Consider the following 27,704-nt stretch of genomic DNA (forward strand, 5'->3'; position numbering starts at 1 on the left):
TTCAGCAATATGTAAGAAGCAAAGGGCATGCATGCACACACTTATAAGGATCAGTGGAGGACATCATGGCAAAAATGTGTCATTTATGCAGTTTTGAATGCATTTTCAGCATTCTGTGTACAGAATAACTCAGGGTTCCCCCTTTGGTTATTCTGCGGCACACTGAGTGCCCTTCTTTGTGCAGCTTAGGAATCGGGCTGAGCATTAGCTGACACATGGAAACCAAGCCAACCAAGAGAAAGAGGCGCCTCACAGCCAAATCCTCCCCTCCTTTTTTTGCCAAAACAGTGGGGAGGAGAGTAGAAAAACCTGCATGTTGACCAGTTTCTGATCAGACACTCCTGTGGGGCATTTCATCTGACCTAAATGAAACAGAATACATGCCGCCTCCTTCCCCTCATGGCAGGCCACCCCGCCTTTTCCCAGCCTCAGGGGAGGGAGCCTTTAATAATGGTCTGTGTAAACTGATGCTCAGGCAGCGAAGAGTTTGGGGAAGAAGCACTGCTGGACGAGAAATCCCACAGAGGAGCCGCGACTCAATGAAAGGCGGGAGCCCCTGAAGTGCAGCAGACAGAGAAAATGTCTTTCCTCGCCAAGGTCTTGAGAAGGGACTGCAGGCAGGTGCTGGAGCCTCGCAGGAGCTGCGTTGGCGGCGTGGCTTTTGTCAGCAGGCTTCACCAGCTGCCCAAACTTTCAGGCAGCCCGTCCCTGGAGGGGCAGAAGGAGGCAGCTGCGAGAGCGGAGGACAAAGACGACGACGACGACGAGATGGGGGCAGCTTCGGACCGTGGAGCCCGGGGGCTCCTCCTCGACGCCTGCCAGCACCCGAGCCACCAGAGAGTGAGGAGCCTGAGGGAAATGCCCGGACCCAAGACCTTCTCCAATCTGGTCGAGTTTTTCTGGAAGGATGGCTTCAGCCGCATTCACGAGATCCAGGTACCATTGAGCGGAAGGGGATCCGTGGCAGGAGACGGTCGACGAAATTGGGCAACAAAAGAGCGAGTGAATCACGGTGGTGGGAAGATTTCACACGCATTTCTCTCCCCTCGCAGGGCTCCCTTGTCGTCTGATTGAGAAGCAAGGAGGGCAGCTGTGTGTGTGCCCCGCCCCCCCATTCAGAACATGAAATCAGTTTTGTGTTATTTCTCCTTGCTTTGTTTTCCAGAGGAGTATATGATGAACCCTTTTGTAAAATATCGGGTCGCAGATACAACCTAGAGAGATTGTAGGGGTGTGTGTGTCGTTCTTTTTTTTATAAAAGAACGGTCTGATAACTTTACCGACAAGTCAGAAAATAGGTGCCAGAAAATATAACTAGCTGGTATTTAAATAGTTTGGATGTCTGAAGCGTGACTTCTGAGGTGGTTTTTTGTTTGTTTGTGGCAGATGCTCTGAGGGGACTGAAAATAACGTGAAAAGGAGGTGTTGCGGTCGGAAATGTCTGAGCTCCAGACTTTGGTCAAGGCTTTTATTCCGAACTATCCCCCCCCCTCTCGCCGTGGCGGGAGACGCGCGTGACGCAGCCTCGTGCGTCGTATGTGTGTCCGTGAGGAGCTGACGAGGGAGCTCCGGGGTCGCAGGGCTGAAACCCGCACCTTTCTCCTCAGCTCCGGGGAGAGACCATTTTGTCGCCTTCGTTTGCACAGGTCCCCGGGGGAGGGGGGACGTTGAGTATATATGCACGTTATAGATTAGATAGATGATAGATAAATAGATGATAGATATAGATAGATAGATGATAGATAGATAGATAGATAGATAGATAGATAGATAGATAGATAGATAGATAGATATAGATAGATATGGTTGACGGTGGGGGGGGGGGGGAGCAGCAGCAGCAGCACGAGCTGCCGGCGAGAAAGTTGCACAAACGTCCCCTCAGCGGAGGCGGGCGCTTTGAAACCCTCCCCGTCTCCCGGCGAACTTCCTTCCTTCCTTCCTTCCCTCTCCCTCGCTCCCTATTGAAAAATTCCTTCCAGTAGCACTATTGCTTCCTTTCCCTATTGAAAGAGAGCGCGAAGCAGTGGCGGCTGGAGGAGACGCAGGGAGGCCACGGCTGCTCATCCTCGCGCAGCTCCCCGGTGCCCAAATGCCCACGGCGCCGGGTGGGCGACGAGGGCTCTTCCTCCCCCGCCAAAAGGCGCCACACTCCTCCGTTCGCCGCCCCATATGCTGGCGGGGAGATGAGCCCCACGTGACGTGGGGTTGAGGAGGGTGGTGGTGGGACCAGCAGTTGTCTGCTTTCCAGCGGGGGGGGGGGGGCTGGAGGCAGGGTGATTTTGAAGAGAGGCAACGCTAAGATCCCTTCCCTACCCACCCCTCCCCGCTTCGGGTTGGTGCTTGGCTGTTAATTTGCCCACATCTGGTTCTGTGCTCAGCCCTTCCCCGCCCCCCCCGTCGCATAACCGGAGGGTTGCTATGGAGCCAGGAGTGTTTTGACACCACACAAAAACACATTTTGCACCCCCGCCCCGAAGGACTTGGTGCATTTGCCATCCACGCTGTTCCTGGCACTTGACAGCGCTAACGTTTTACATCTGCTTCGCTAAGCCTTTCATCCCAGGGACCGGTTGTTTTGCTCGACATGTGGGACTGCTTTATTTTCCTCGGGAGGTTGGCCTCAGCAGGTTTTAAAATGGCAAAAAGGATTTCTCTCTCTCTCTCTCTCTCTCTCTCTCTCTCTCTCTCTCTCTCTCTTGCTACCTTGACCATCAAATATTGCATACTGGGAAGTTTTGTAGTTGTGAGTAACTGCTGAGGGGTCCTTTCATATTCCCTTGCTAATGAAAGATAAGATATGCTCTCAGTGTATCATAGTGCTCACAGGAAAATGTGGGGGCAGACAGGAGTTAAGAAATGCACCACAACGTGATATTATTATTAATACATTAATAAATTGTTATTCATTAGTTTCTATATGGATTAATACCAAAAGAGCATTCTTAGTGGTTTATAAGTATAAAAACCAACTGTGCAATCAATCAAATATAAATATCCATAATAAAAAAACACAATGAAACAATCCAGTTAAAAGAATCCGCAATTAAAATATTCAATTAAAAAACCACAGTAATTAAAACAGGAGACTCTGGAGAGATCAAGGGAATGCTTGTGTAAACAAGCATGTTTCAAAAGTCAGAGGAATACCAATACAGATGGGACCTCTTATATTTAAGTAAGGGATGCATTTCCTAACACTGGTGCCACCAATGAAAAAGCCTGCTTCCTTGTTATCACAAGCTGATCATCATTAGGCTGTGGCAAGACTGCTGGCTGATCTTAATGCCCTTACTGGGCAATGGAGAGGATTTTGGTTTTTCAGGCATACTGGTCCAGAGTTGTTCAGGTCTTTATATGCAGTTAAGAATACTTCAGAATTGGCTTGGGGGCTAAGAAGTCAAATGCATTGATTTCAGATTGTAAACCTGACAGGGCACAACACACACTCAGAATATCAGTTCAGTATTTTCTGGATTTAGTTTGCTAATTCACTTACATCCATGTTAGAAGCCATGTGGGATCTCATGCCGCTCCTGGATTGCATGAGAAAGAAAGATAAAATGGGATGGCAACAGCATATAGAGATCTCACCAAATCTTGTTGTCTTGCTGCTCAGTTGTACCTTATACACGCTGAATAAGGGGAGGAAATGGAAGGAATCTGGAACTGGAAGGGAAGGAACTGGAAGGACCAGAGAGTAAAAGACATGCAAAAATGTAGGGAAATGACTTACTGACATCTTCTGGGACTGACTTGCAAAAGGAGATTTCATCACCGCTACCACCACCTCCTACATGCTCATATAAAAGAGGCATTTACAATCTCCCTAACCAACCTAGCAAGCTTAACCAAAAGCTTGTGAGATAAATACCTACCAAATTCTAAGTCACGTTGCCCATTAATTGTAGATTGAAGGCTGGCTTGTAATTCTCTTGGCCTTCCCAATTCTCTTCATCTCAATCCCCTCTTCCTCTGGAACCAGTTTTCAAGAGGTGAAAACTGTCAAGAAAGAAACCCCCACGCACTAGCAGAGGTACCGTTCCACAGCGAGACCTTTGGGTCCAAATATCAATCTACCTGCTCAGGAAATTCAGCAACTAAACTCATTCTGCAAATGTAATAAGAAGGCAAGGGCACATCTAAAATGTTATATGTAGCAGCTAAATCAGCTTGGATACAAACAGTTTTTCTTGCAACACATTTAGCAAATGTAGCACAGTAGATAACCAGGGCTGGTTTGTTGTCCCATTAGAGACCTGGATATAACAGGCCCATAGCTACCTAGAAAAGTTCAGCTGATTGACCACTGTGGATACAGTGGTAGTAGATGTGGTAAGTAAGATTTTCACATCACCATCACTGCCACAAAAGAACACAGGCTCTGGTCTGTGTTTGGTCATCCCTACCTCTTCATTGTCTTAAACTCTACAGAATATTAGGGATCAAACCTGAAGAGACAGAGAGACAATTGGCAACAATGGGGACTCCTTTTTTCTTTTTAACAAAAGAAACTGCTGGAGGGTCACAAATGTGGACGGAAGGAATAACCTTCCTGTCCCCCGGCTGTAATTATTAAAATAAAAACAAGAAGCCTAGCTTCTATTACACATGAAGCATAATGTGCAGCCTGACCATGAACTGTGGCATGTAGGATAGTGTGTCTAGGAACAATATTGTCAACTGCCCATACTGTCTCCTTGCTTTAGCAGTTGACTAGTACTTCAGTGGGACAACTTGCAATATTTATTTGAAGGAAATTCCCTGGAGAGCAGTCAATAAACCGTTTGTAACCATTAGCCTTTATATAGGCAGATTATCCTAACTACTATTACTCTCTCCCAAGAAGGCTGCATTCACTATAAACCTAATCACCAGGTAATGATTTATCCATGTTGTTGTAACTACATTTCCCATGTATTGATCTCCAGTGTCCTGTCTAGTACAAATCCAAGGTGCGATTTGTAGTATAAGTAGGTTCTGATCCATACCAAGAACAGCCCACTCATGCCATTAAGTCATGAGCTGCACTAAAGAGGTCTCAGCATGGATATTGAGATTATTTCACAAACACTTAATGAAGAACAGCACCAAACATCACTGAAAGAGGGTCCAGTTTCCGCAAGCACTTTGTTGTTGTTTAGTCTTTTAGTCGTGTCCAACTCTTCGTGACCCCATGGACCAGAGCACGCCAGGCACTCCTGTCTTCCACTGCCTCCCACAGTTTGGTCAAACTCATGCTGGTAGCTTTGAGAACACTGTCCAACCATCTCGTCCTATGTCGTCCCCTTCTCCTTGTGCCCTCAATCTTTCCCAACATCAGGGTCTTTTCCAGGGAGTCTTCTCTTCTCATGAGGTGGCCAAAGTATTGGAGCCTCAGCTTCAGGATCTGTCCTTTCAGTGAGCACTCAGGGCTGATTTCCTTCGGAATGGATAGGTTTGAACTTCTTGCAGTCCATGGGACTCTCAAGAGTCTTCCACAAGCATACTATTGTTATTTGACAATTGTTCCAATTCATCAGCAAGGCCTCAGCACTTGGTATGATTGCTGTATATTACCTCCAAGTTCAGAGGAAGCATGGCTCTGAAAACTAGTGGCTGCTGCACCCTCAACTCCTGCCTGTGGGCTTCACAAATGCAACTGCATGTTAGACTCCTCATATCACCCATGCATTTATTGAAAATATTGACATAAAAGCCAACCTTTCACAATGTTGGTTGCACAATAGAAAGGGAATAGCTAATTAAATAATTAACTCAAACGTTTTGTTTCGATTGTACATCCATGTAGGGAAATAAACCATTTACAGTTTATTGGAAGCTACAGGAAGTGGTAGCAAGCAAGTACATGACAGTCTGTAGTACTGTGTAGCTTTCTTGTTCAAGAGTTTTATGCAAACCACCACACTTATGCAACTCTCTAAAAGTATTAATAAAACTCTGTTAAGAACATAAGTGAATAGAATAAAAAATAATAATCTGAAACCTTTGAGCAATCACAGCAGCTACTTAAAAGATGCAGTCTGACATGCAGAATGTTCCATGCATCACACCATATGTGAAAGTGGGGGAGGGAGTTGAGTGGTTTTACAATGAAGGTTCTGTTTGTCAGTAACCTGACTCCAACATTAAGCCAGGCCACAACATCTATGCCTAGCTCTGCTTTGGTTAAAGAGAAACATCTTTCATTTTGAAGAGCTATAGCTATGCAATGTGTTCTCTGCATTGTTAAGCAAGAAAGCAGAGAATGATTTTCCCACCCCCCAAAAATCTATATATTTGCATGTGAAGTGGTATGTGACATTAGCTGGCAGGGGACGATGACATAAATTATAAACAGTGTTTTAATGACTGAACAAAGATTAAATGCTTGTATGACATTGGTGAGCCCAGTGAGCAGGCAATATTTGACAGCACAGCATTTAAACGTCATTGGGATTATTAGGAGGTTTTAAAAAATCATTTGCCAGATTTAGATTTTCTGTTTTGTTTTGTTTTGGTGAAGAAAGTCTTTATCTGCAGCACTACTGAGGCCATAGCAGATTGGATCCCTAAATTCTCATGAGAGCAGAACTCTCACAGAATACTCCAGCTGACACATGCTGGGTAATGTGATTTTCACTTATTCTGTTCTTTTTCTGCAGCCCTCTGTGCTCTCTGAAAATATGCCTTGGAGGCCTGGGGACCTCCAGGTACAATGTGGGAGGGGGTGGGGGAAGGAATGGATGAAAATCACCACCTTTCACTCTGCCTGCAGAAGCCTTCCTTGGATGAGAGTTCTTTCTATTCATAGAAGGGCAGTTTAGGATCCAAGCCGTAGTTCTTGAATGCTGAGCATAATTTCCAAATGAATCTCAGAATTCTCAAGCACAACTTTAGTTTTTCTTTCTTTAAATAGACTTTGTTCCTCAGTTTTGAAATAAAGTGGTTCAGTCACAATTTATTAAACAAAGTATAATCTTTCATCTTTATGTAATATAATCTGCTAGGGAAGGCACTTTTTAAAATTCTTCATAGTTCAAATGTTTTTCACCAGCTCTTCTTTCATAATTGTCCTCTTGTTGTCTCCAGTTGGCAGAGATTCATTGCTATATGAATAAGCCTTCTTCCCTCTAAAATTATATATAATTTTGCAATGTATTTAAAAGATTAAAGTTGCTGTAAGGTGGGGACATTTAAGGGCATGTATTTTTTCCCTTGGCAATCAGTATATAGACCATAAATAGATTTTTCCAAGAAATGGGAAAACCAAAAGCATTGCAGAAGAAAGAACTGAACAAAAATGGAATATTTTGCTTACTAACATGGCTGTTCCTAGAAACAAAAAGCAACTCTCAAACCACTAGTCTGCGATAGTTACCAACCAACTGCTAATGTTTTCTTGGAAAGGAGATTTAAATGGTTGTGGTGGATGAGCTGTAGCTATTCTTGGATGAAGCTATTTTCATCTAATTTCAGTCTGGGTTCAGATCTGGATTTGGGACTGAATTGGCCTTGTTTGTCCTGATGTATGACCTTCATTAGGAGTAGGGGAGTATGCTCTTGCTTCTACTGATTGATCTCTCAGCAGCTTTTGATACCATTGACCACAGTATACTTCTGGACTGGTTTTGTAGCATGGTGTTGTGGGCACTTAGTAGATCCCATACTGCTTGCAGTGTTGGTACCAGAGAGTAGCTTTGGAGGAGTGCTGTTTGCCCCTCTGGAATTTGTACTATGAGGTTCTGCAGGGCAATATTATTTCCCAAGGCTGTTTACTATCTATATGAAGGTGTTGGGATTTGGAACAAAGTGTTACCAGCATGCCAAAGAGAAATATTTCTATTCCTCTGTTAGATCTGAGTCAGGAAAACAGGCTCTGCACAGAGCTCAGTGCTAGGTGGGTTGAGGGCCAATAAACCTACGGAGAAATTTAATACAGTGCTAAGTGGTGTATGCATGTGGAGAAGGAAGTATATTCTCACAATGGGACTTTCCCCCATCTCTTCTGCCCACGTGCCCCCTAGCATGCCCCCAAACCTGTTATGCGTTTCTTCCCCAGCCTTCCAGAGCAGAGCATGGAGGGAGGTGGGAGTTCCACTGCATGAGCAGAACTCATTCTGAGCACACAACAACTTAGTTGAATCCCTCTTTTAGTTTAAAACCTGGCAGTGTGGAAGCCCTGTGGGTGAGTGGTTTCTGTGTCTGGGAGATAGGTCAGCAACCTGCTCTAGGTGGGGTTGCATTCCCTCTGAATGAATATCTATATGGTCTCCTGTGTGACCTGAGGAGCATGTGGCCTTGGTGGGTAGAAATGCCTCGTGTCAGCTTTAGTTGATTAGTCAGCTATGGCTTTTCCTGGCCTAAGAAAAGCTTGCCTGCTGTGGTCCTGGCACTGGCAACCTGAAGACTGGATTAATGCAGTGCATTTAATGTGGGGCTTCCTTTAAGCTTGGTCCAGAAACTAACTGCATCTGGAGCAGAATATTGCAGATAGGTTGTTGACTGGGGCAGCCAGTCAGCACCATACGGCACCTGTTCTGAGGGTGCTGCACTGGCTGCCAACTTGCCACAGAACTCATTTCAATGTTTTCCTTTTAGCCTTTGAAGCCCTAAACAGTTTGAGACCAGGTTACCTAAGGGACTGTTTCTCTTCATATACTGTATTTTTCGCCCTATAGGACACACTTTTTCCCCTCCAAAAATGAAGGGGAAATGTGTGTGTGTCCTATGGGGCGAATGCAGGCTTCAGCAAGCTATCTGCAAGCCGTGGGAGAACTGCCTGCACCCCGAAGCTTGGGGGCGCACTGAGCTCAGCGCCCCCAGGCTTCGGGCTTCGCGCAGCTCTCCCACGGCTTGTGGAGAGCTGCCTGTTCTGGGGGCTGGGGTCGGGGGAAGCTCGGGCTTCCCCTGCCCCAGCCCCATGCCTTGGGGGAAAAATAATTTTTTCCCCTTTATTCCCCGCCCCCCGAAAAACTAGATGTGCCCTATGGGCTGGTGCGCCCTATGGGCCGAAAAATACGGTATATATCTCTGCCTGGAAACAGCACTATTCAGTTCTGTATGCCCCATATGTGTGCTTAGAATACACTATAAACTGGGTTTTTACAGTTGCAGCTCCAGCCCTCTGGAATAAGTTACATTTTGAAACACCTAGCATTCTGATATTTAGACAGCCAGTAATGAAATTTTTATTTAAGAAGACTTTCATTTACCCTGCCATTTTATGGAATAATAACTGTATAATTGTATTACTGGCTTTATAGACTTCCATTTACAGTGGTACCTCGGTTCTTGAACACCTCCATTGTCGTACGTTTCGGTTCTTGAACACCAAAAACCCAGAAGTAAATGCTTCCATTTTTGAACGTTTTTCGGAACCTGAATGTGCAACACAGCTTTTGCTGAGTGCAAGAAGCTCTTGCAACCAATGGAAAGCCGCACCTCAGTTTTTGAATGTTTTGGAAGCTGAACAGGTTTCTGAAATGGATTCCGTTTGAGAACCGAGGTACCACTGTATAAAGTTCTTAATCTTTCATATTTTATACTTTATCTTCCTTTATTGTACACTGCTTTGTTAACTTTTTATTATAAAGTAAAATAAATAAAATGTCACTTCAAATCATTAAAAATGTGGGCAAAGTTCCATTTCAGGTTTGTTGGAATTTCTTAACTTTCTGTTCTTATTCCAATCCTAACACACTGTAAAAAAATAATTCAGACACATCTAATGTTGATTATGTCAAACTCTTATAACGTTTATGATATAATTTCTATAAAATGAATAAATATATATTGTTTGCATGCTCTAACAACACATTCTCCTGAACTCTAATAAACATATTTGACCACTGGAGTGGTGGAAAGAGAGCATTTTCATAAGTTTCACAACTGGACAAAAGAGAAAGCACACCTGATCTTATACTTCAAGTTCTTGAAATTATGTACAATGCTTGAAGCTATCATATTTTTTTTAATTCCCTGGGTCACAATACAGATTTGTCCATGACAGAACTTGTAATGGTGCATTATGAAGAGTGAACCATGCCCTGCAGGAATTCTTGGGCTCAGATTAAAATCAGATTAAACTCCTTCAACTCCTTGAGCTCTGCAACAGCAGCTTTTCAGGACCCAGAGAATCTGGGAAATCAGGCTATAATGTAGTTCATTACTTCTAACTGCATAGCCATATGAATATATTTTTTCTTGCTGGTAAGAATGAATAATGTATTCATCTGAAATTTACTTTTCGTTCATAGCAGATGCACGTTCGGGAATATGGAAAAATTTTCAAGTCTCATTTTGGTCCCAAACTAGTTGTATCCATTGCAGATCGAGACATGGTTGCTCAGGTTCTTCGGGAAGAAGGATCCGCGCCACAACGAGCTGACATGGATTCCTGGCAGGAATACAGGGATCTACGAGGGAGAGCTACAGGACTTATATCTGCGTGAGTGCAATGGTATTTTTGGCATTACGTTGCCAAACAATGTTTATATCTTTGGGTTTCACGCAAAAGACACTGATGATACATTTTAAACTGTTTTTGATTAATGCGTTTCTTGAAAGAATGTGCTTGTAGCATGATTATATACCTATGGGGATGAGTGTTGGCAAATGCCTTTAGGGAACATTCAGAGTAATTATTGATGCAATGTGCTTATTCCAAAGAAAGCCAATCCCTTTATGACTCACAGACATTCTTCTGCTTTTATCACATGATAACATTGCAGCAGCTAAGTGCTTTATGTAGTAAGAACTAGGCTGTACATTAGTAAAGGTTAGCAACATCTTAATGCTACAGTCTGGACAAAGATAAATGTATCTCTTTTGTAAGTCTAGAGATGGAATGTTCCATTTCCCCCATAGTAAATGTGTAAGGTGACAATGTTAGTCAAATTAAAAAATATATAATTATTGGAATGTTAGTTATTCTCAGAGTAAACCCATAACTTAAGTCCATCAACGTCAATGGATCTATTCGTTGTTTGACTAACACAGAATGTCACCCATTTTTAATATGCAGTCAAACCGTTGTAAGTTAGGCTTCAATCACCCCACTGTTATATATATTTAAAGTCCACTAAAGTGAATGGCATTTAATTCCAAATGGCATGGCACAACTGAGAGAGTGAACATTTAATAATTAGACTTAAAGTATAATATCCACTTGTATCATCTTGCTTGCAGCATTTTGCTTGCTTAACAGACTTCTGCTTGTGTAAATGGGGCTTATTGATCCTCTCCTTCCCACTGCAGCCACCCACATACCCCAAGGGCACAGTGGGGAGAAGGAGAAGTATGAGCTCCATCAGGTCCACTAGCTTAACATCAGATCTCCCCTCAATATACCACTTAAGAGTATAAGGAAGCTAGCAAGGACTAGATGCATTTTATGGAAGCGGGGGGTGGGAAGCAAACTCTGATCAAATTGGTATGAGTGGTATGGGTCAAAACTTCTAATTAATTTACATGTGAGTTGTTATGATGCCCCATTACCTAGTTTGATATATATTAATAACAAAATTCAGTAGCACTGATCCAGATATATTCCATTATACACAAAGATCTCCTCAGTTCAAACAACAGTGCTAGGCACCTTTTCTGGAGGAGGGGGAAATGGGGAGGCAGCTGGACTTAATTGTATCCTAACTGATCTGATCAGACTGCACAGTTTTACATGCGTGTGCACACCTCACCTCTAGGGTGGCCTCTTATGAATCATAAAAAAAACTATCAAAACAAGAGGACAAAAGAAGACACAGGTTTGCATATGCTAATGCACAAACACATTTAGAAACAAGTCTCAAATGGAAATATATAATCTCAATATAGTAGCGACAGCTGAGACCAGGTGAACTGTTTGCCTATTCAGTCTGCTAATTGTTGATGGGCAACTTCAGAGGCACTGCTATCTCTTTTTATGGTTATTTATCTTGAAACTGGACTTGGACCAGTTTGTAAAATATGTAAAATATAACCAGTAAGGCAATGTGCCATCTGCTTCTTGTTGAATCTAAATGATTGAATAGTCAGCACACAAATATTATTCCTGCAACAACACTTTCAAGAATAGACACATTTGGTTAAGGCTTTCTAATGAGAGATGCTCTCTTTTTTACTTATTGTCATACATAATTATTTAGATCATTTTAAACTGTTATTTCTTCCAGAGAAGGGGAACAGTGGCTAAAAATGAGGCGTGTACTAAGGCAAAAAATGGTAAAACCCAAAGATGTTGCCGTTTTCTCAGGAGGAGTTAATGAAGTTATTGCAGATTTAATTAAAAGAATCCACATTCTCAGAAATCAAGAAGAAGATGGGGAAACAGTGACAAATGTTAACAGCCTTTTTTTCAAGTATTCAATGGAAGGTGAGATTGATAATTCATTCTTAGAAATTAATGGAAGATGTGGCTGTGTTGGTGTTTCATCAACCATTATTGCTTATTATTATTATTATTTATTAATATTATCATCATCATCAACAACAACTGTTCTTGCATTACTCAAGTTGGCAAAAGGAACACACTTATGTTCCACACAAAGGTACAATGTCTGGATAAGCAGTATTCAGCTATTAAGGAGAACAATATAATTGTCTCGCAATACATTCCACAGTACATCAGAGGTAGTTGACTTTTTTTGCCTGCAAAGTGCACATGTGGTGTTGGACGGCTGCTCACAGACTGCATGCCTGTGGGCATGGACAACAGTGGATGGAGCTGGTGTCATTAACAGGCATACATTGGTCCACATATATTGCTCATCTGTGCTGCAGATGGATAAAGTTGCACTTTACATTATTCCTCTTCAGTGTAATGTAGTGCATTATTCAGTGTTTGCACCATTACACCATATGCTATGTGTATGTTGCCTTACTCCACAAAAAATGCTGTGTAAATCAGGGCCGGATTTAGGTTTCATGAGGTCCTAAACTACTGAAGGTAACGGGGCCCTTTATATGTCCAGCTGTCCTTTGTCAACAACAAATTGTTACTGTTTTAGTGTTGAATATATGCTATATGGTAATTTATGGACCTAACAGTTATCTAAAGCCGTTTGCACATAACAAAATATGTATATTATCAAAGTAATTGTTGAACCGAAATACAATTAAGAAGAAGTATATTAATAGTGAATTACATTTTTTTCCTTTAATTTTTTGGGGGCCCCCCAAGAGAGTGGGGCCCTAAACTATAGCTTGTATAGCTTAGGCGTAAATCCGGCACTGGTGTAAATGTACCGACAATATTATAGCCATGCAAATTAATCCCATGTGTTTTGAGACAATGGGCCTCCCTCCCAGATATGTGCCTAGGACTGGGCCTTTGGTTCTAGTTGTGGGTGTGGGTGGGTGTTTGTTAGCTTGCTTTAGTTTTTCACCTTGAATTACTTTGGAAAGGAAAAGAATAAATCCCAATGTATTTTTATTCTATAGGAGTGGCAACTGTTCTGTATGAGTGCCGCCTGGGGTGCTTGGAAAACCAGATCCCCCAAAACACTGTGGAATACATTGAAGCTTTGGAGTTGATGTTCAGTAGTTTCAAGACTACCATGTATGCAGGAGCCATCCCCAAATGGCTTCGTCCAATTATTCCAAAACCTTGGAGAGAATTCTGTAGATCATGGGATGGACTCTTCAGATTTAGTAAGGTTTTTTTAAAAAATCATTTTGGTTTCATAAGTTTGCAGTAATTTGGAGGGCAATGTTTTCTGCTTCCTTAATAAATGTAGCGAGGCATTATTGCAGTTCAAGGATGCATTTCAGCAAGGCAGAAGTAGCCAGGGAAGGTGCAGAGCCGGACCAGCAAGGGCGTGGCATGAGAAAAGGGTGTGTGCCCCAGGGAGAGTCTGAGGGGCCAGACAGAGATACCTAGAGGGCTGCATTTGGACCTTGGGGTGAGGTTCACAACACCTGCTTTAGGCCATTCCTTATCTTCCAAACTATGGATTGGAGACTTTAGAGGAACATCTCAACTGAGTCTGACTTCTCATTGCACCTTACCTAGAAAGTAAAAAGAAAATCTCATATTTCAGCCGTGTTAATGGCCATACCGCTTCCCTTGCTTTGAGTGTAATTTGCTGTATAACAGAATTTATGTGGGGCTGCAGTTATGTGCTTTGCCCAGCAGATCACTTTGTTTAGCAGAGCTAGGACAGTTTTCTAGCAAGCAATGCGTAATGAGCTTACAAAAAAACAGCACACAGCTCTAAACCTGTTATGAAAGCCCTGTGTTGGTTGCTGTCACCAAATGACAAATGAGAAATAGCAGTTTGAGAAACGAAATCTCACTGATTAACAAATGCATTCCCCCTTCTTCTTTCTTCATCGCAAAGGTCAAATTCATGTCGACAATAAATTACGTGATATAAAGTCCCTTTTGGACCAGGGGAAAGAGGTAGATGGTGGACTTCTCACAACTCTGCTTAATAGTAAAGAACTTACAGTGGAAGAAATCTATGCCAATATGACTGAGATGCTTTTGGCAGGAGTTGATACAGTAGGTTTACTGCTATGATTGTTATTACATTATCAATATGATTGTTCAGTGGACATTTCCTAAATTCCTTATGAGAGAGAGAGGCAGGGGGAGAAAGAGAATCAAGACTGTTTTAGTTTCTCCCTTGCCTGAGTTTCAATCCAGGGTGACAATGGGATCAGGTCTCACATTAACCCTTCCAATGTGTTGCCTAAGCCTAGCGGCTCACCTTGGCTCAAAGCAGGGCTGGCTCTGTCTGGTCCATTTATCTCAAGACAGAATATCCCTAAAGCTGCAAGATACAACCTCCTTTTAGGCATATTAAATTGAATTAATTTGGTTCGATTTGTAACAATTCGGAAAATCAATAAAAATAACTGGCAAAAAACAAACCCACTTTTAGGCAACCAAGGAGAAATAAATATGGAGTTATTTTCCTTCCTATAGAAAACAGTATAAACAGCATTTCATGTTTTGATTGTTGCAGCAGCAAACGATGTAGTGGGGCTGCACCACCCACCTGACCTCCGCTTGGCTGAGTCACTGCAACATGTTGGAACGGAGAGAAGGAGGGGTGTGGCAGTGGCAAGGTCAATCCAGTGCTCCCTCCCGCTGGTGGATTTGCACTGTGTTGTCATAATTGCCACTGTGCCCCTCCCCTTCTCCATCCCGGTATGTTGGAGTGACTCAGCCAGATGGGAGGTCAGGTGGGCGGCGCAGTCCCACCATGTCACCATGTCTCTAATATTAGATATACCTCAGATGCATAAATAAATTCTATAAATCTGTAAAGCTATAGCTGAGGTGTGAGGAGCAGCAAACTAGTCTGCTTCTGCCTACATATATGTAAAATAAATACCTTTATCAGAGTTTCTCTAAGAAAGATGGCAAAGCAAATGTGAGTGTGTTGTTAAGTAATAAGAGTTACAATGGTATTTCAGGCCAACCCAAGGCATTTGGCTGCCTTAAGCAAAGGGCGAGAACTTCCATCCTTCCATTCCCATTCCATGTAGAAAAGCTCAGCAGACCATTGAATCTTATTTCAACATTCTCCACTGCATCTTAAGGGCAGTGGCTTTAGTGGGTGCAGGATAGGTTGCATAACACACATGCACACACACGCACAGAGAGAGAGCTCTCTCCATTCCCTGCCCTTCAATACTTGCCACCTGAGGCAGCTGCCTTACTCTGTCTCATGGTAGGGCTGGCACTTGGTAAGGGTGAGCTGATGTTATTTTACCTTATGTTACAGATTTGAATTATAATACTCTCCCCAGAAACATCTATGGAAGTATGATTAAGATATTATTTAACATAAATAATTTGCTTTAATTAAAAGTAATTCCACACCTGAATTTAGTAGGTTCTGATTTTAAGCCTGAAGGGTGGGGACATTTAGAATAAAACAAAGTGTGTCAAATATATATGTTCTATACATGCATTTCAACTTTTAGTTTTGAAGCAAGCTCTTTTATAGAATTGGCAATTGTTTTGTGCTATCAGAGCATTTGTCTTAATTTATATCTCCCTCTGTAGCTGGTAATAACCAGATTATCATGATTCTGTACTATATGAAGGGAAGTGTCTAAGCCCTGGTCCCCCAGCGCTATGATTTAAATATAAAAGCAGCAGGCACAGAAAGGGGTTATTAAAGACGTTGAATAGAATAGGGCAGCTGTTACTGGGCTTCAAAGCACTTCAGTTATTTTAGCACGGTGCCAGTTTTGAAGAGGATGTGAAGGAGCTGGGAACCTGAGAGGAGACACTGTTTAGCTCACAGCAATTTCTTATGTAGTTAGGCACGGCTCCCAGCCTCTACTGAGAGAAGCTGTCCAGAGCTTTTTAGAAAAACGATAATTCAGAACATAATGAAAATAATGAAATGAGGGACTGGAGGCAGCGTAGCACAAATTTGGAAAGAGTGGTGTAACTGCTGCTTGCCCCCCCCCCATGGTTACCATGGGAAGTCAGTAACTTCTGAGTTAAAGTACATAGCATTGTGCTCTTCTTGTAAGAGCTTTATAAAAATTAGCTGTTGTCATGAAGAACAATAATAATCATATCTGTGTTTTGTTCAGGTTATAATAAACCATTGGTTGAAAATGAAAAATGCTACTGCTTAGCAAATGTTACTGAATGTTCTCCCTCCCATTGCTACTGTCTCTTCCCTGCCCTAGACTTCATTCACTTTATCTTGGGCGACGTACCTTTTAGCAAAGCACCCGGAAGTGCAGCATTCTGTCTATAAAGAGATAGTCAATAACTTGGGGAAAGATAAAATCCCTGATGCACATGACGTCCCCAACTTACCAATGATCAGAGCCCTTCTCAAAGAAACCTTGAGGTAAGTGCAGAAAAACTAAGTTGACCATTAAACGTTTTTGTTCCTTTCTTATTGTTTTGTGTCTTTGTTTTAGCTAAATTGCAATTGTGTTTTTTAACGTGCCCTTCATTATTTGTATTAGAGTATGTCTCACTATTCTCTGCAGATTTAAATAGTGATTTAATGCACATTTATAAAAGCAAGCAACGTTGAATTCAATTGGACTTTTTGCTGACTAAGCAGGCTTTGAATTGGGCTGTAGGTTCCCTACATTACAGAGAAGCTTCTCTGAGTTCCTTTTGAGTTAAATATTCAGAGTACTGTGCCAGTAGGTTCAAAACTTGCTCCACCTGCAGCTTCACAAAGTTGCCATAGTTTTTTAAAATAAGTGAGTTTTTTTACATAATGTGCTCTCATTTCAAGAGAGTCTGTTTGCATACTCCTCTCCCGTTTCCTATGATATGCAACGAGAAAAGATTGGAAACTTCTACTTTATACTTTATGTTTTCAACTAACCGCTGTCCCCCTTATGTCTGAATGCAGGAAACTGTGGTATGTTCTAAGTGTGATTAGTTAAAACAAACCAGTTTTAAACTGTGGCATTATATTCTAGTTTGCTAACAAATCACACTTAGAAAAAAAACATGGTTTCCCAAAATTCAGATGTAATGGAAACCGTGGCTTCCTGTTTCTTGTGCATGGAGAGAAAACATATGAGCCTGAGGCTTATGCAGGCTCATTATTGCAACAGGAAACCATGGGTTCCTACTTCACCTGAATAAAATCTAGTCAGCTGCCTCAATAAAGATTACAAGGAAGGTATGGTGGAGAAAGACACTATTTTAGTTAGTAAAGATAGTTGGTTGTAGACTGTCTTTGAAGAGAGACTTTCCCTTTTAACTTGTATGGCTAATAGTTATTGATAGATTATTCTCAACGAAGTTTTTGAAAGACAGCTTATGCTAGTAACCAGCATAGGATCAAGTGGCAATAGTAGACAAGTACGATACAAAACTAACAAACAAGCATTTCTTAATTTGATTATGTTTTGCATGAGATGTAACTCATCTCATGTTTTTCTGATCAGTTTGTGGTTTGTGAACAGAACAAAATAATTTTGTCAACTTCTCACATACCTTCTCTAACAGCACAATCAGATGCACATTTACTTAGAAGTAAGTTCTATGGTGTTCAGTAGAGATTACTCCCTAGTAGGTGTGTTTAGGATTATAGCTGCAGTTGTAATAGTAATAATAGTAATAATACTCCATCTCCTTCAGTATTTTAGGCTGCCATCCTATGCACTAACCCCACTGAATATAGTGGGATTTACTTCTAAGTAAACATGTATAATTTTATATTGCCTATTGCTCTTTTCTATATTTTCTCCAGCTTGACATTACTCTTGCTGAGATGGGGTGAGACGACTGCATCATGGATTTAAAAAATGGCATTATGATACTTCCATTTAAGTGTAGCCCCTTTTCTAATATTGAGTTTATCTTCTTCATTGCTGTAGGACCCTGAGTTTTCTATGATACATCCAAGATCCTGTATGGTTTTAGCCAATCTAGATTCTATATATGAAACTAGGAATGTTTATCATTTTACTTCCATTGAATTTCATCTGTCAGTCTGTTACCCAATCACTCAGTTTGTTATAGTAGTAGTTGCTGCTGCTGTTGCTGCTGCCGTTGTTGTTAGTATTAGTAGTGGTTTATTACATTTACTTGATGCTTACTACAAATTTATGTCAATTATAAAAACAAATATAATACAAAATTTCAAATACAGAAAAAGAACACTAATTAACTAAAAGCAACTGTCCATCCCCCTCTTTACTACTTTTTATCAGCCATGAAGGGCATGGGTTAAGAGCACATGTGATTGTCCACACCAATCCACACACCTTGTTCATGTCCTCAAGCCATACCAACTGAAGCTCATCTGAAAAAAACAGAACCAGATAATGTTCTAAATATCTCTTGAGATTCACCTGCTATAATAGCGAAGTCAATGTCTTCATGGATGCAGGCAACTCTATTCTCAAAACGTTTTGCAAACAAATTATAATGGGCCACCATTGGTTCCACCAACTTTTTATAGTCAGAATATAAAATGTCCTACAGTATCTGGGAAAGTTCTACTGGATATAATAGTGCTGACTTCATTGCCACTGAGTAGGCTTAATAATGAGCCCTTATTTGGGTTCTAGTTTGGCTGCATTCATCTGGAGGTTTCCTCTGTTTGTGTTCAACATGTCCCAGCTTATATCATTGTCCTAAGCTCTGGTGTATACCAAGGAGTCAGGCTGTATGAAGTGGGAGAGGACATTGGGGTGTGTGTGTGATTGTGTCAATAGCCTGGGTCACCTGTTTATTTCACAGATCAAGGAGAACATGACAGGGAGCACCAATCATATCAGCCAAAAAGTCTCCCAGAGCTGTCTGGAAATTAGTTGGATCCATCAGTCTCCAATAAGTTATAATAGTTCCCCTGCTTTTGCAGAGGTGAAAAGCTGCTGAAAACCAAAATCTCAGCAGGAAGTGACCTGACCATGACAAGCAACTGATTTTTACAACCCCTCATTTTCAAATCATCCTCTTTCTGCCCAGTCAGGAAGACCAGATCCAGAATGTGGCCTTGCTAAAGGCATGGGTCCAATGACATGCCCCACATAAGTTTAGAGCTCTTCACAATCTTTTTAGGATTTTGCCATCCTAAATAAATTAGTGCTTTCTATGACCTTGGCTGCCTCACTGTTCAATTTGTTAAGAGGCATCAGTCTTGAAGCAGATTCCCTGTTTACTTGGCTACATTGTAAAAAAAAAAAGTTTATTCTTACCTTGTACTTCCAACAATTAAGTTAGTATTGGGATCCTGTTCTATTATCCAATTAATGCTATTTTTAAAAATATAGGGGCCATTGTTGAAGGCCTTTGTCAAAACCTTGTTAAAAATCCAAATATGCAGTGTTTACTCACTGAATTCCTCCTATCTTCCCATTTGTGGGCACCTTCAAATAATTCTAAAGAAATATAACATTACAGGCACTGAATATCTAATTGACACTTGTTTGTAGGTTATATCCAGTGTTACCAGGAAACGGTAGAGTAACCCAGAAAGATATGATTGTTGGAGGATACTTGATACCTAAAGGGGTGAGTTGTACAATGGCTTTGTGAAAGGAGTGGGAAAGGATGAAATCACAGATTTACTCTGGATACGTGAAACTGCCTTTGCTAGGAAATGAGCTATTATGTGAAAGTCTGGTTTAATTTTAGGCATTAATTAGAGCCATTTATACACATGAATTAGAACATGCAAATTTGTGTTGTGAGCATTTGCAGTGAGTGCTTAAAGCACCTAGGAAATTCCCTGGCCATGTGAGGTCATTAGCTTAAAACATAGGCGCCATTTTTTAAAGAAACATTGAAACATTCTAAAATTATACTGTATGGTATTTTCAACCTATTTGAGTGTAGGAACTGGTAACTTGAAATTGTACTTTTTGTATAATTACATGTTATTCTGCTCTCCACCGATAAAAAGTTGGGTAAAACAGTAACCCGAAGAATGTGAACAGGAATTAGCTGGTAGAGGTCTTTTACCTTGTGGGTGATATGTATCAGGGGACATAGTACATGAGATGAGCTGCTTCAGTACAGTATTCCCCTTTGCCATGCTGTTGAATGGAGAAATTACTGGACATAAGGAGAAGACTGGTGAACCGTTCATTCTGACTACCCTTCGCCCACCTTCTTCCACAGTGCTGGTTGCTTTCACCCCCCCCCAATGGTATGCCAAAAGCAAGGTAAAGGTAAAGGTAAAGGACCCCTGACAACAAAGTCCTGACAACTAAGTTGCGAGCGACTCTGCGGCGCTCATCTCGCTTTACTGGCTGAGGGAGCTGGTGTTTGTCCGCTTCCGCAGACAGTTCTTCCTGGTCATGTGTCCAGCATGACTAAGCTGCTTCTGGCAAAGCCACAGCAGTGCACGGAAACGCCATTTACCTTCCCGCTGGAGCGGTACCTATTCATCTACTTGCACTTTGATGTGCATTTGAACTGCTAAGTTGGCAGGAGCTGGGACCGAGCAATGGGAGCTCACCTCATCGTGGAGATTGAACCTCCGACCTTCTGATCGGCAAGTCCAAGAGGCTCAGTGGTTTAGACCATAGTGCCACCCATGTCCCAAAAGCAGGGTAGTAGTTTTTAAAAATGGATTTTGCCTTGAGGCTGCATTTCAGTCATGCATCCAACAACCTTCCCAATAAAAGTAATTGATAATGCTGATGCAACTAACTGAAGCATCAAACATCTGGTTTTCTTTTATGTGAGAGGATGTCAAATTTAGTGTGGTGTGCTCCTTGAAGGGAACCACCTATTTGAGACTGCTTTGAGACACGCTCATGAAGCACACTAATTACTTAAGGTAGACCTAGTGAGCCACACTTTTTTTTTTCTAGGAGGAAGAATCTAGAGAGCATGGCAGCTTTTTGTGAAGTTAAAGAAGTATATTTTTAGTACAATTTTCCCCCCTAAATGGGTCAGTTCTGTTTTGTCTGATTTAGGCTGAAATCCTATACACATCGGGCAGCCAGTTTTATTGAACTTAATGGGACTCACTTCTGAGTACACGTATATAGGATTGCACTCTTAGCATCTTAGCTTGTCCAATGTTTTTTAAACTTTTTAAGCAATTGTATTGATCCTTGTGAATAATCTGAATTTATATTAAACAGCATAAAATGTATATTTAGGAAACTATAAGTAGTTCATTAACAGGCATTTGGGAAATTATATGTAAATATATGTTCATTTGTTTCATTAGACCCAGCTGGCACTCTGTCATTATGCTACATCATATCAGGAAGAGAATTTCCCATTAGCAAATGAATTCCAGCCTGAGCGCTGGCTAAGGAAAAGCAATATGGACAGAGTGGATAATTTTGGTTCCATCCCCTTTGGTTATGGTATACGTAGTTGTATCGGAAAAAGAATTGCTGAACTTGAAATTCACCTTGCACTAATACAGGTAAGCAGGCTACTAAAGCACATCTCCTTGCTATATAAAATGTTTTAAAATATGTGTGATTTTGTATTTCAGAAATTCAGATTAATTCCCTGAACCAGCAATAGCTTTCTTTTCAGTGTGACTGCTCACACGTTTAAAGTTTAGCATTTGTACAGTCATACCTCATGTTACGTCCGCTTCATGTTACATTCTTTTAGGTTACGTCCTGCGGCGACCTAGAAGTACCGGAAAGGGTTACTTCCTGGTTTAGCCATTCACACATGCGCAGAAGCACAAAAATGACATCATGCGCATGCGCAGAAGCTGCGAATTGCAACCCGTGCTTGCGCAGACGCGCCACTGTGGGTTGTGCTCTCTTCATGTTGCGAACGGGCCTCCGGAATGGATCCCGTTCGCAACCAGAGGCACCATAGTGGTGCCCCGCAAGACGAACGCCTCGCAAGACGAAAAACCCGCTAGACGAAAGGGTTTTCCGTTTTGGAGGCGCTTCGCAAAACGAATTTCCCTATGGGGTTGCTTCACAAGACGAAAAAATATTGCGTCCCCCAGCAGTTTTTTTTGCTTTTTTTGCCCTTTTCCTAAGCCATAAGCCGCTTATCAGCTGTTCCGCTGATAAGCCGCTTAACAGCTGATCGCTGGAAGCCGCTTGACAGCTCTAGCACTAATCCGCTAAGCGGTCAATGGGCTTGCTTCGCAAGACGAAAAAACCGCTAGACGTAGAGAATCGCGGAACGAATTCTTTTCGTCTAGCGAGGCACCACTGTATATATTTTTGCAAGGATTGGGGTCTATAAATGCAATGCCAATAAGTGACTTAGTTTGCAATCCTGTACCCTTTTACATGGGAGCAAGCCCCATCAAACTTAATAGGATTTACTTCTGAGTAGACACATAGTGGTTCACACTGTTAGACCCAGTCCTCAAAGTGCTCCACTGGTGCAAGTCACGGGGCCATTTGGCTGTAAGTGCCCGTATTGTTGAACTCAAAGTAAAAAAGGCTATAGATTTATGGTCCTAAGAGTGATCTGTAATAGCAAATAAGCTATCTTTCCCAATTCTTAATTTGAATTATATAATGAAATCATTCACTTATATAATTTCTGATATTGTCCTTCCCCTAAGGCAGGGGTAAGGAACATGATCTAACTAGCAAGCCAGATCCTGGCTGTCTCAACCCCATGTCGGTCATTTTGACAGGTTGGCAGGACCTTCAGACATAAAACAGAACAAAAAATATTTTGTGGGTGTGTCTCAAACTGCACCCACAGAGGTAGATCCTTTGCATGAATAGCTTCAATTCAAGATAGTCATGCAAATATATTTGGCTATATACCAAGCCCCATTTTGGGGCTTGCTGTAACTGTCAGTGAGTTGATCAGCACTTATAGGAAGCTCAGGTTATTATTATTTTTATTGCAATTATATCCCACCTTTTTTTGAATAGGTATCACCTGTGCCACGGATTTCCCTACCATGCACTCCATACTGCAGCTGATCTCAGCAGTCTTCCTTAAGTGCCAATCAGGTGTTTGGGGCCTATAGCAAGCTGGCTTTGGGCAGATAGTGGTTGTGCTACGAGTTCCCCCATAGCACAGTCTTACAGTCCACTCCTGCAGTTGCTTATTGAGAAATAAACCACACTCTGCTTAGTGGGACTTGCTGCTAGTGTGCATACTAATGAAGCCTTGAAATAAATCTGAAGCATGTTTACTCAGAAGTAAGCCCTGCTCATTTCCATGGCATTTGCTCTCAGGCACACAAAGGACCTCAGCCTTAGTTCAGTCTTTGGACCTTCCAAAAACAACTGTTCAGTGAGGGTTTATGGAAAACTCTTCCACTCTGTCCTGGCACACAAGGCTCTGCAGACTAAAGCAAAGGGCCTAATACTTGGGCCCTTTCAGTAGCAGCTTATTTTCATCACCAGTGATTAATAGCTGAAAAGGGGTTCTAGGGGTGAAAGCTGCTCAGAAGGCACACCATCTGATCCAGTTACTCTGAAAAAGTCTCACTGGAGTAGTGTACCCCAGAACTGACAGTGCTCCACTTCAAGTTCCTTCAGTGGACACCATGTGGGGTCTCTGTAGTGCCCTAGGATATTCTACCTGGATCAATGGCTCACCCCACTGGTAGTTTGAGAGTTCGAGTCGCCAATCAAACTGATTAGCAGTAGTTTCAAAGGAGAGAGCGTACTTACACAACTCATAATTAAATTGCTGAACTTACTGCTACAAGATGTGGTGATGATGGCCATTGGATGAGAGAGCTTTTTACAAAATAGGCATTCACAGAGAACAGCTGTTAGCCATAACAGGTAAATGGAAGCGCATGTTAAAGGGCAATGAATGCCAGTTGCTAGGGGGTGAACAGTTTGAGATGGCTGCTTCACAGAAGCACTTCTCTAGCCACTGTTGGGAATCAATAAGGCTCTTTCCTCTACAGTGGTACCTCAGGTTAAGAACTTAATTCATTCTGGAGGTCCGTTCTTAACCTGAAACTGTTCTTAACCTGAGGTACCACTTTAGCTAATGGGGCCTCCCGCTGCCGCCGCACAATTTCTGTTCTCATCCTGAAGCAAAGTTCTTAACCCGAGGTACTATTTCTGGGTTAGCGGAGTCTGTAACCGGAAGCGTCTGTAAACTGAAGCATATGTAACCCGAGGTACCACTGTATTCTGGATTCTGCCACAATGTAGGCTGTTAGGACTATCAATATTCTTGTTGCCTTTCTCATATCCAGTTTTTATTAATTCTAGTGTTCTGTTTTTTCCCCCCTCCTTCAAGCTGCTTCAAAATTTTGAAATAAAAATTTCTCCAAAAACTAAACCAGCTTATGCCAAAACCCATGGACTATTGACTCCTGCAAACTCCATCAATGTGAAATTTGCTGACAGGAAATGGTAGTAGGACCTTCAGGAGGCTCCTCAGCCTGACCTCTGACCGAAAGCTGCATGATGGGATTCCTGTAATTAAGCTTTATATGCGTCCCTAGAGGTTTCTTTTTCTCCTGCTAAACAATGATAAATGTTCATGCAGAACATTCTGTAAGTCCAAATTAGAACCATTCCTCTTTATGCTGGGAATCCAGTTTGAGAGTTACGGTAAAGGCAGCAGTTGTACCAGAACAGTGTCATAGTCTTTATCACATGCCATCACCTTTGAGAAGAACTGAGACATCCTCTGCCAAATTCTAGTAAATGATAGCCTAAGTAGTAATCACTTTGTCACCTCTTCCAGCTGGGTTCCCATGGTTAGGTGATTGCCTATGATAAAAGGCAATTATGAGATAACTGGTAAGAGATTTACATCCTCAGGATATCTGCAATCATCACATGCATAAAATATAAACACATTCTTAAAGATAAGTGTGACTGACTGCAGGATAAACACTGGTTAGTAATGTTTGTTTGTTTGCTCCCTTCAGTGTCTCTTTGGGAACTTCCACTTTGACTTTGGTTAACTTTTTGATAGTTTTTGTGTATTAACTATAATGTACTAAAAACCTAGTATAATATTTTGAAATATAGAGACATTTTAAAGAAAATTATGAAACTTATAGGTTGTCTAGATTCCAATGTTTGATTTTTATTTCATAAAAGCTTTTTAGAATAATATGCAAAAGGAATATAAAGTTTATGTAAATTTAAGCCAACAAGTCACATAAATGGTTAAAGAATAAATTTTTATATCTGTCATTTTTTAAAAAAATTCAGTTATTACAAATATAGCTTTCATTTTAAATAAAAGCTTTACTTTAGTATCTCGGCTTTTTTTTTGTAATTGCACATTGTATATCCTGCTTTTACATAAAACTTTATTATTTGTGTGGGCTACTGCCCTCTCTAGGACAGATAGATAAATGACATGGTGTTTATGTACTTGAAAAATGTGCACTTTGTAGTTGCTCATATAAGCAATTTGTATAGCTAGTGGCAACCAGACACGTTTATGTTTGAAACTTTTGCCTGTTACAGGATGGGAGGATAGCAATCTGACTGTTATGCAGAAAGCATTATTAAAGCAATTACTGTGTAGTGAAACCGCTTTATACCTGCAGCTAAACAGTTGCTAGTAAGATTGAATAAGGATATGTACAAAATGGGTTAAATTTATTTACTTTGAAACATTTACATTAGATATTTCAAGCCAGCTGTTACTACCTTGACATTTACTAATCTCAGCTTCACATTAATTTTCCAAATGTGTAACTGTCCAACTTTCTTGTGAAGCCGTCTCTCCATCTCTGGAGAAGTTCAGCAGAGAATCAAAACTTGTGCGCTCTCAATATTTAGGCTTGCTTTTGGGAAACTCTGAGAACTTGGTTACATGGGGATCAAATGACTGGTTCTCAGTTTGAATTCTTTATGGCACTGTAATTTGGACTGTTGCATTAGCTGTTATCAAAAGTCATAATATGTTTTTATGATCTTTTGTAAATTAACTTTTCATATGATATAAAAATAAAGAGAAACATTTTAATAGTTTTCTATGATTAATAAATACGTTTAGTTACTTTGATCATTTTCCCTATTTGTCCCTTAGCCATAATAAAGTAATTATATATCAGCCCTGGATTTTGTCTGAAATTGTTGCAATTGTCAGCGCCTTTAAAAACAAAATACATCATAGGGCTATTCTGCCTTATGCCAGCAATCCAAACACATTTATTACAGCATAAGCTTTGTTGCCTACAGTCTATACAGTCAGATTCAGAAAAGCTCTTCATAATAAATAATTTCCTCATGCGAACCTGCCTGGGCTCTGAGATCTTCTCTAGGTCCCGCCTCCCTCAGAGGCATGCTTGGTGGTGACTCCAGAGAGGGCCTTCTCGGTGGTGGCTGCTCCCACACTTTAGGACTCCTTTCCCAGAGAAGTTAGACTGGCTCCTTCCTCCTTGCTGTTCTTCCACCAGCAGCTGAAGACCTTTCTATTCCAACAGGCCTTTGAGAACTGTTATTGTCTGTGGGTCTTCTAATGGGTCTTTTAATGGGTCCACGAGTCCTGGGCTGGGGAAAAGGCATGGTAATAGTAGCAGCAGCAGCAGCAGCAGCAGCAGCAGCAGCAGCAGTAGCTTAGGCTCCAATACTTTGGCAACCTCATGAGAAGAGAAGACTCCCTGGAAAAGACCCTGATGTTGGGAAAGATTGAAGGCACAAGGAGAAGGGGATGACCCAGGACGAGATGGTTGGACAGTGTTCTCGAAGCTACCAGCATGAGTTTGACCAAACTGCGGGAGGCAGTGGAAGACAGGAGGGCCTGGCGTGCTCTGGTCCATGGGGGCACAAAGAGTTGGACACGACTAAACGACTAAACAACAACAACCAGTAGTAGTAGTAGTAGAAGTCTTTAAGGTGCAAGGAGACTTTTTGTTTACGCTGCAACAACCTGACATTTCCCCCCCCAGATTTGCTTTTACTTTCTGACTGACCTAAAGCACACTTGTCCAGGTATTAGTCAAGGGACAAATGTGAAAGTTCAAAAGAAGGAAATACATAGCCAGGTGGCATGGAAGATCCTGAAATCAACAGGGCAAAGATGCCCTGCACATAATTTCCAGGTTTGTTTGTTTTTTAGAAAAATGACTGCTGAGACACATTGCCTGGGGCTGCATACTTGCCTCTTGCTGTATCAAACGTTATTAAGGGTAGGTGCTATGAATTGAAATTTATGCCAATCAGCCTCTGGAGCACATCCTGGGTGTTGCAAAACCTAACCATTTTCTTTTGCACTATAATTTATTCATACTGCACATGCTAGTATGGTCCAATGCTACAATATCATAACTGCACCAATAGAATTTATGCTCTGTCTTTCAAACTACCACCCGACTGTTATGTGCTGTAGAAAAATTAGTGTAGTGACTTCAGTGCCCTTGATATTTTCCTTTCCT

The 27,704-nt window shown here is 41.5% G+C and overlaps 1 protein-coding gene across 3 annotated transcripts; it reads left to right on the plus strand.

Annotated features, from left to right (window-relative positions):
- Nucleotides 1-26,380, plus strand: CYP27C1 (cytochrome P450 family 27 subfamily C member 1). Of its 3 annotated transcripts, none has more exons than XM_083743619.1 (9): nucleotides 1-936; nucleotides 10,236-10,426; nucleotides 12,150-12,349; nucleotides 13,417-13,626; nucleotides 14,316-14,479; nucleotides 16,636-16,802; nucleotides 19,864-19,942; nucleotides 21,615-21,818; nucleotides 24,599-26,380. In XM_083743619.1, exons 1-9 carry the CDS (start codon nucleotides 580-582, stop codon nucleotides 24,716-24,718), a joined length of 1,692 nt encoding a protein of 563 aa, XP_083599745.1. In that variant the 5' UTR covers nucleotides 1-579; the 3' UTR covers nucleotides 24,719-26,380. The 3 variants fall into 3 exon arrangements, with proteins under 3 accessions (XP_083599745.1, XP_083599747.1, XP_083599746.1); XM_083743621.1 differs by having other exon boundaries at nucleotides 23-936; nucleotides 10,309-10,426; XM_083743620.1 differs by having other exon boundaries at nucleotides 41-936; nucleotides 10,239-10,426.
- The last annotated feature ends 1,324 nt before the right edge of the window (nucleotides 26,381-27,704 follow it).

This window comes from Podarcis gaigeae (genome assembly GCF_964106915.1).
Source record: "Podarcis gaigeae genome assembly, chromosome: 1".
NCBI lineage: Eukaryota > Metazoa > Chordata > Lepidosauria > Squamata > Lacertidae > Podarcis > Podarcis gaigeae.